At 49.1% G+C, this 9635-nt stretch overlaps 1 protein-coding gene across 1 annotated transcript; it reads right to left on the minus strand.

The window, feature by feature from the left end:
* Nucleotides 1–4062: 4062 nt before the first annotated feature.
* Nucleotides 4063–9415, minus strand: LOC124699767 (serpin-Z1-like). The gene is made up of 3 exons (XM_047232017.1): nucleotides 9044–9415; nucleotides 8897–8923; nucleotides 4063–4824 (listed from the first exon to the last, which is right to left on the minus strand). Exons 1-3 carry the CDS (start codon nucleotides 9413–9415, stop codon nucleotides 4063–4065), a joined length of 1161 nt encoding a protein of 386 aa, XP_047087973.1.
* Between the last annotated feature and the right edge of the window lie 220 nt (nucleotides 9416–9635).

The raw sequence follows: 9635 nt of genomic DNA on the forward strand, positions 1-9635 counted from the left end.
CTTCGACTCTCCCTCGGACTTCTGGAAGCTTCGTGCAAAAATAGGACCCTGGGCGTTGATTTCGTCCAATTCCGAGAATATTTCCTTTGTAGGATTTCTGAAACCAAAAACAACGAGAAAACAAGAACGGCTCTTCGGCATCTCGTTAATAGGTTAGTGCCGGAAAATGCATAAATACGACATATAATGTGTATAAAACATGTAGATATCATCAATAATGTGGCATGGAACATAAGAAATTATCGATACGTCGGAGACGTATCACCCAACTGTAATTTGTTCATCCAAAACATGTTATTTGTTTGGAGAGTTACCACTAGTGTAGATAGCTGGAAACCCCGGTCCTTCTGTCATCATCATTGCTCTACAGTCAACTACACACTGTACTATTTCCTAGTGACATTGCCTCTGTGTTACTGCTACTGCTGTTGTGTTACTATTATTATCATTCTCATATTACTGTTGCTTTCACATCACCCATGTTACTAGTGCTTTTCCAGGTGTAACTGAATTGACAACTCTGATGTTAAGACTTATAAGTATTCTTTGTCTTCCCTTGTGTCGAATCAACAAATTGGGATTTTACGTCACTCGAAGACTGCTGCGGTCCCCTATGTAGGTCATCAATGCGTCGGGCTCGCCATTCCCCGCCTCGCTTTTCGTTGTGTCCGACGTGCCCGAAGAGTCCCGACCAGGGACGGGCTGGGGCGCCAGACACCGTATTAGACCGCGCTAGATGGAAGGAGACTTTGGGGCGCGCGGCTGGGGACGAAAAATTATCCAACGTGCCCCAAATACCTTTGGGGGACACTTTGGGGGACGCGGCAGGAGATGCTCTTATAAGTAGTAATGATCCAATTTTCGATCCCATCATTATTGCATCGAAATGAAGAAATGAATTAAAAGACAGAAATGTTAATAGATGTGCAAATCTAACTGGTTTACTATTTGTGTCACAATAGAACTGAGTGGACCGGAAATAAGAGCAAAATACAAAGAACAGACATATTGGAGACAGTAAAAAGTGGCATAGTATGATTCTACATAGATGTAGCAACTTACAATGTAGTCCATAAAAAGAGAATATAGCTCTAACGGAAAAAATAGTACTCTTGTTTACATCATAGAGCTTGCAGTTATGATACGCGTAAAGAACACGTCCGTTGGGAACCCCAAGAGGAAGGTGTGATGCGTATAGCAGCAAGTTTTCTCTCAGTAAGAAACCAAGGTAATCGAACCAGTAGGAGTCAAGGGCCACGTGAAGGTCGTTGGTGACGGAGTGTAGTGCGACGCAACACCAGGGATTCCGGCGCCAACGTGGAACCTGCACAACACAATCAAAGTACTTTGCCCCAACGTAACAGTGAGGTTGTCAATCTTACCGGCTTGCTGTAAACAAAGGATTAAATGTATAGTGTGGAAGATGATGTTTGTTTGAAGAACAGTAAAGAACAAGTATTGCAGTAGATTGTATTTCAGATGTAAAGAATGGACCGGGATCCACAGTTCACTAGTGGTGTCTCTCCCATAAGATAAATAGCATGTTGGGAGAACGAATTACAGTTGGGCAATTGACAAATAGAGAGGGCATAACAATGCACATACATATCACGATGACTACTATGAGATTTAATCAGGGCATTACGACAAAGTACATAGACCGCTATCCAGCATGCATCTATGCCTAAAAAGTCCACCTTCAGGTTAGCATCCGCACCCTTCCAGTATTAAGTTGCAAACAACAGACAATTGCATTAAGTATGGTGCTTAATGTAATCAACACAAATATCCTTAGACAAAGCATTGATGTTTTATCCCTAGTGGCAACAGCATATCCACAACCTTAGAACTTTATGTCACTGTCCCAGATTCAATGGAAGCATGAACCCGCTATCGAGCATAAATACTCCCTCTTGGAGTTACAAGTATCAACTTGGCCAGAGCCTCTACTAGCAACGGAGAGCATACAAGAACATAAACAACATATATGATAGATTGATAATCAACTTGACATAGTATTTCATATTCATCGGATCCCAACAAACACAACATGTAGCATTATAAATAGATGATCTTGATCATGATAGGCAGCTCACAAGATCTAACATGATAGCATAAGAGGAGAAGACAACCATCTAGCTACTGCTATGGACCCATAGTCCACGGGTGAACTACTCACACATCAATCCGGAGGCGATCATGGTGATGAAGAGTCCTCCGGGAGATGATTCCCCTCTCCGGCAGGGTGCCGGAGGCGATCTCCTAAATCCCCCGAGATGGGATTGGTGGCGGCAGCGTCTCTAGAAGGTTTTCCGTATCGTGACTCTCGGTACAAGGGTTTTCGCGACGAAGGCTGTAAGTAGACGGAAGGGCAACGTTGGAGGGCTGACGAGGGGCCCACACCATAGGGCGGCGCGGGCCCCACCCAGGCCGCGCGGCCCTATGGTGGCGGCGCCTCGTCGCCCCACTTCGTAACCCCTTCGGTCTTCTGGAAGCTCCGTGGAAAAATAAGACCCTGGGCGTTGATTTCGTCCAATTCCGAGAATATTTCCTTTGTAGGATTTACGAAACCAAAAACATCGGACAGACAGCGGCTCTTCGGCATCTCGTCAATAGGTTAGTGCCGGAAAATGCATAATAATGACATAAAGTATGTATAAAACATGTGAGTATCATCATAAAAGTAGCATGGAACATAAGAAATTATAGATACGTTTGAGACGTATCAAGTTACTGCTAGACATTATGACTTATGGATTTGGCATTTTTTCTTTGAAATGGAGGAATCGCACAATAATATCAACGTGCTGCAACGCTCTCCGATATTCTTGAAACTTGTGAAGGTCATGCTCTACCATGCAACTATGAGATCAATAACAACCAATATACCAAAGGCTACAATCTAGGCGATGGTATCTGTCCAACATGGATGACATTTGTCAAAACAATCTCTGCGCCAACGGCTCAGAAGAATTGCCACTTTACTGAGTGCCAGGAGAGCTGTGAGAAGGATGTCGAGCGTGCATTTGATGTGCTTGAAACTCATTTTGCTATTGTTCGACATCCTCCTCTTTGTTGATCTCATGACCAAATGTGGAAGGTGATGAAAACTTGTGTGATCATGCACAATATGATCATCGAGAATGACTGCAAGACTCGTGCCAGGCATGTTGGTCCCTACGAGTGTCAGGGACCTCTTGCGGAGATTGATCACCAAGTGCCTACAGAGTTTGCTGATTTCCTCGACATAGGTATGTAAATCCGTGATAGCACTGTTCACGCTGAACTGCAATATGATCTCGTAGAGCATCTATGGAGGCTCAAAGGAGAGACATCAAGTGCGCCGGTGCCAGCCCAACTTCTATTTGGTTAGGTTTAGTTGTTTGTCACTTTCAATTTGAGAATAATATTGTCAAATATATTTACTTGTGTGCTACGTTTAAATTGGTTAGGTCTTCAAATACCCTGAACACAAAATAAATAAATATTTGGAGGCTGCATTTTGGCCCGCCTCAAAAACGGCACCACGTCGCGGCGTCCCCCAAACAATCGATCCAGCGTTTTTGGCGGATGTGTTTTGAACAACACAAGTGGAGATTCTCTCACTACTAGATAGATTCACGGTTGTCTAACGTGTGCGGTGATTGTAGCCCCTTCGACCTCGATGTATTCGAGAGAGAACAGGAAGTGCAGGTTATCGAAGAAGGAATAATTTCGGGCACGTCTAAGGTCAAAATGAACAATTTCTCGTATCTGGAGTTTTGAACTGTAGCTCAGGCACGCGATAACAAGTTACAACTGTCTGTCTACCCGTTGGAGCACCTCTGGTGATCACCTCTGTTGATCTAGTCCCCTCCTGTAAACAATGTCCAATTAAGTAGTATGTACATACCACATACGATGGACAATGTAAATGATATTACAGGTAGTAGGAAATTGCCGGTGCTGATTTATGGATCAAATCAAAGTTGTTGACAGCAACAAATGATCTTTTCCCTTTTTATTTTTATTGTTCAGTATCATTCCACCCCGATACAGGAGAGAACACGGCTACTGGCAGAACTAGAGCAGTGGATTAACGACCTGCCCTGCGAAAAGCACAATGCCGCTCTGGTCCTCCGTGACGAGGAATATGAACGGGTGGTCCGCCACGAAGTCGACACGTTCAGGCTCCTCATCATCCTCGAGGCAGCACCCAAACATCATTTGAGCTTCGGTCGCCGCAGCGGCCATGGTCCCGTCCTCGTCGACCTCAACGACGCACTGGTGAAGCACGCTGCCCACCGCGAGAGGCTCCGAGCAGTCGACCATCTCCGCGAAGTCACGTGAAAAGACGAACGGGCGCTCCAGCCCCAGATCCTTGAGAAGGCCCGACGCCTCTATCTTGAAGGACGCCTTGAACTTGGGGATCCTGAAGTCCCCCACCATGACCGCCTGCTGAGGGACGCAGCGGTCCAGGAGCCCGGAAGTGTCGGAGCTGAGCTCGCGGACCAGCGCCTGTAAGCCGTCGCGGCCGTCGGGGAGGTAGATGTGCATGCTGAACCGGTGGCTGCCGCGGCACTCGTAGGGCAGCCGCAGGACTTTGAAGCCGGCATGGCAGCTGATGTACTGGCTGTTTGTGTTCCTCATGAACGCCACGCGCACAGGCCTGCTCTCGTCGGGCAAGAAGAAGTCGCCGTCCTTGGTGTCGTCCGGGTCGAAGGGGTCGAGCCATGTGCCTCTCAGGTAGAGCGCGTTGCCGATGACCAGGACGGAGCCGCTGCTAAGGTGGCCGTCCGGCATGAGGTCTGTGATGAGGCCGCCCGTCTTGCACTCGAACCACCGCACTGGTGGAAAAACAGGCTTCCGGGAAGCCCCATAAGTCGCGAAGGTAAAGGAACCGCGACTAATGGGGCCTTTAGTCGCGGTTCGTGTGGCGAACCGCGACCAAAGGCCTGGGCCCGGGCGCACGGTGGCCAGGCTGGTGCACGTGGGGGCTTTAGTCGCGGTTGGCCAGCCCAACCGCGACTAAAGGTGCCCGAAGGCCTTTAGTCGCGGTTGGCCAGGCCAACCGGGACTAAAGTCCCTCCCCTATATATACCCATCCAGCAGCCAACACTTAGCCGCTGGAGCCCAGCAAGAACGCCACCAAGTTTGTCAGCCAATGCGGAGCCGTTGTTAGAGACAACGTCTCGATCACCCGCCAGGAGTGGAATGAGCCAAAGAAGGCACGTGTTGGTTTTACTTTTGTCGAACGGAGAGAAAAAAAGATTGCTTCAACAAGCTTATGGAACATTTCGTTCTACCTCCGGAATACCGCAAATACGATGAGGAGGGTAACAAGATTGCGGAAAACAAGAAGAGGCGCAAGCTAGTCAAACAGTTCGCTCTTTCTAGGATGGCCAACGCATTCCGGAAATACAAGCAAAATCTAGCCCATGACTTTGTCAACCAGGGCAAGACTCCGGATTTCAAAGGACAATATGAGAAACTGCAACATGATTGGCCAGAATTTGTGAAGCAAAAGAAATCGGAGCAGTTCCTTGAACTATCGAAAAAAATAAGGAAAATGTGGCCAAGAAGGAGTACAATCATAAAATGGGGCCAGGAGGGTATCGCTTTTGGCAGCCTAAGTGGGAGAAGATGGAGAACGAGGCCGAGGGCGCGAGGAATCCGTCCGGGTACGGAGGGATGGGACCCAAGGGCCAAAAGCTGGTGGCACGGGCATGGGGGATCGCCGAACCCGGAGACGGGGGAGTGTGTTTACCGGGGCAAAATAATTACACCCACCCAAAACCTTATTGAGGCAATGAGGGATGCTCAAGAGGGGAGGATCAGGTTCAACGGAGAGAACTACGCCACGACAAAAGCCCTCGGGAATCCCGAACACGGAGGACGTGTACGAGGCATGCCCGGGGACATTTCGTGGAAACTAGGGTTCCCCCGGAAAGATGACCCGTACGGTTACGAAGCCGTAAGAGAAAGATGGATCGGGATGCGGATGTTGTGGCGAAGTTGGTAACGGAAATGGATGTGATGAAGAAAACCGTGAGTGTACTAGTCGCCGAAAGAGATGCAGCTCGGGCGCAGCATGAAGATCATCCAATGGATCTCGGAAGCCAGCAGCGGAGAAGAAGCGGCGTGGCTTCCACGGAGGCCTCACCGGCTGGTGCACCGACGATCTAAATTACTGCACCGGAGCCTCGGCTGGTGGTCGAAGTTACTGCACCGGAGCCTCCTCGCTACCCCGTGGACGATATAAAGGAGATGAAAGCATGTCATCCGTATTATCCTATCGGGAACATGTCCATGAAGGTAGCCATCGGCAGTGCTTTACCACCTGGAGCACTCCACCACAACAACCCCATTCAAGATGGCTATGCTCGTGTCACGGTGGAGGAGATAGTCCAAGGGTTTGAGGACCTGGACATTGACATTGCTACACCTGAAGGGGTGACGGTGGTGGTGGTGGCGGTGGCGGTGGCGGTGGCGGTGGCGGTGGCGGTGACGGTGGCGGTGGCGGTGACGGTGGTGGTGGTGCTTCACCTAATACACCTCATTCACGTCAGCAGACGCCGCCCCCCAGTCCTCGTCCGGCGGGTGATCAGACACCGGTACCGCCCCCAATCCACCTCCCGGCGAAGAAGCGGAAGCAGCTCTGGGTTATTAACCCGGACCCTTACGTACCTAAGAAAACAAAGGTACCGGAGGTATCACTGAAGCCTCTCCCCGAGGAGGTCTTGGGAAAGTAGTGCCGAGGAAGTCGAGGCGGGCGCGGCTGCTGATTTAGAGAAATGGAAGGCAAGCGTCCGAGAAGAAAATAGAGGGCGAGCCCAAGCCGGTATATTCCGACAAGGAAAAGCGAGTGGGCTAAGTCATTTTTGAACACACCGTCCCAAGCCGCGAAGAATCTGCTCGACGACTATTTACGTGAACTTCGTAGGCAAGCGGTCGCGTTCAAGAGGAACAAAGAGTCTCGCGGAGAAGAAAGCCTTGGAGGACGAGGCCGAGACAAAATTAGAAAGGGGGAAAGAAGTTGCCCAGCTCGGGGAACAAAGTAAACAATCGATCGCCCCGCTCATAGTGCAAGCCGCCGGTCCGGATGCCCCCGATATCATAGCAGCTGCGGCAGACATGGATTGACTCGTAGAAATTGCCGGAAAACAAGCGGCCGACTTAGGTATCACTCTTCGTGCAGTGTTAGGCCTTGATGAGGCGCCAATGAAGGCCGTAGTATTTACATATGTGAAGAATGGCCCTCTCATCGAGCTCCGCGCAGAAGAGGATCTACCTCGACAAATGAAAGGTCTGCTAAATTGGTACAAGGGTTACATAAAACATGAAAACGCCAAAGACTATATCTATGCGGAAGTTAAATATGTGCATCACTTCAAACGTTATCGGGTACAAATTCCTCCGAGTGAATTGTTCCAGTCTGTTCAATCTGCGCGAGCTCGACAAATCTATCATCGGTTGCTACGTTACGTAAGTGATTTATTAATTTCTACCCCATCTCGTTCATTGCCTCGCACTATATATATATATATATTGTCCTAACTATCTTGTTGTGTACGCTATATATTATGCAGTAATGAAGAAGCGGGAAATGCGAATAAGGAACATCCATGATGTTGGGTTCATTGACCCACACATCGTTAATTCATATGTGTTAGAACACCACCCCGCCGACGTGGAGGAAGACCTGTGGCGGTTTATTAGAAAACAGCAAGAGAAAAGTGATATTCTATTTCCTTACCATTTTGGGTGAGTGTTTCTGTCTTGAGCACATTCTCTTTTGTTTACTCCATGCATGGTATGTGGCTAATCGATGAGTTATGCATGACTCGTGCATGTATCGTGTCCGCAGGTTCCACTCGGATTCTTATGGTAATTAAAGTTCAGACCTCCTCGGTTCTCGTCCACGACTCTCTGAATATGGATCCGGCGCTTTGGGGCGACATGAGAAAAATGATGCAAAAGTAATTATTTTCATTCATTTGCGCTCTATATCGATCGGCCTATTTCGTTCATCATTTCCTAATATCAAGTAACTAATTAATAACTCTCTTGTTTATTTAATTTTCTTTGCCTCGTAGGGTTTGGAGACGGTTCGTAGATACCAAGGTCGGTGAATTCAAAAAAGAGCTAAATTTTAAAATGGCAGTGCGGACGACCGGGGATACTCAGCCACCGGGGACCAATCTATGTGGATACTATGTTTGTGAGAGGATCCGGAGATACTGCAATGAGCGGGACCAGACGTGTGAGAACAACATCCTGAGGAATAACCTCCGGAAGACGCTTAGTCTAGAAGCTCGCTTCCGACCACTTCAAGAGGAACTAGCTTGATGGTTGGCGAGGGAAGTCCTCGATCCTAGAGGAGAACACTATTACGATGACGTAGATCTTTATACGCACCGGAATTTGTAACTAACTTGTTCAAAATTGTATATGGTCATCCGATATTGAATATATATTGTATATGGTCATCCGATATTGAATATATATTGTATATTACTCTTGAATTCTTTTTGGTTCTAATTTCAAATTTGTTTGAAATTGTACATTCATATGCATGTATGTATACAGTACCGTAGAATATGTGAAACTCCTTCAAAATTAAAACCCAAAAGAAATAAAATAATACAAATTAAAAAGAAACCAGATTTAGGGGGAGGGGGGCTAAACCCTAAACCACTGCGGAGGCCTTTAGTCGCGGTTGGCCGGAAGAACCGCGACTAAAGGTCCTCCGCCCTGGCGCCGCCTGCGGCCCACGTGGATGGGCCTTTAGTCGCGGTTCGTGAGGAACCGCGACTAAAGGGGGGGCCTTTAGTCGCGCTACTTTGGTCGCGGTTGGGCCACCGCGACTAATGGCAGTTGCCAACCGCGACCAAAGCCACTTTTTCCACCAGTGCCGGTTGATCTCGACTCTCGCCTCCTCAGCCTTTCGTTGAGCATGTAGTACATCAAAGCATGCAGAGCAGAGGCGATCGAATCTAGCTAATCGAAATTCCGCAAAAACTGTAGAAAGAAATGTTATTATTGCTAGTAGATCATCAGTTACCTTTTCTTGGAAAGGCATGGCACAAGCCGCGGCCTTGTACTGGGAGGCGACCTTCTCTGCAAAGGCGGGCCTAAGCCGGAACGACGAGTCCACCCAGACGCCTACCGCGCACCGGACGTCGGGCTCCGCGCCCCTTTCCCCGGCGAGGATACCGGAGGCTACATGGGAGGCGAGGGATGCATGCGCTGTTCCGCCGGAGGGGCCGAGGAAGGAGACGATCTGGTCGAGGGTGTCGCCCGTGGCACCGGCGGCCAAAAGCACCAGGACGGAGTGGAAGGACAGCGGTGAGAGGGCCAGGTTGGCTTTGTCGCTGCCGAGGTGGAGCAGGAGCCGCGTGGAGAGGGCGGCCAGGTCGCGGACGGCGTCCGTCATGCCCTCCGTGTTCATCGCAGCAGTGGACAATGGTGAACGTGCGGCGGCGCGGTGTACTACAGTACTGGTCTGCAGCGGATCGAAGCAGAGGGAGGGCACCTCACGCACGCTGCGAATTACACTAGCTACTTCCTCAACAGGCACCGGTAGCTTTTGTAGCCCAAGGCGAGGTGTTAATTTGTCGTTTTGTCTTCGTTTTTCTGCGGTGGATGGCATTCCT

The sequence above is a fragment of the Lolium rigidum genome, chromosome 3, assembly GCF_022539505.1.
Source record: "Lolium rigidum isolate FL_2022 chromosome 3, APGP_CSIRO_Lrig_0.1, whole genome shotgun sequence".
Lineage (NCBI taxonomy): Eukaryota > Viridiplantae > Streptophyta > Magnoliopsida > Poales > Poaceae > Lolium > Lolium rigidum.

What these genes read in the sequence shown, in the direction of transcription:
- LOC124699767 (XM_047232017.1), bottom strand. Translation starts at nt 9,415, where the DNA reads ATGACGGACGCCGTCCGCGACCTGGCCGCCCTCTCCACGCGGCTCCTG. An exon ending in CCATGCCTTTCCAAGAAAAG is followed by an intron (nt 8,924 to 9,043) that starts GTAACTGATGAT and finishes GCTCAACGAAAG; the next exon opens with GCTGAGGAGGCGAGAGTCGA. An exon ending in AGGCGAGAGTCGAGATCAAC is followed by an intron (nt 4,825 to 8,896) that starts CGGCACTGGTGG and finishes TTTCCACCAGTG; the next exon opens with CGGTGGTTCGAGTGCAAGAC.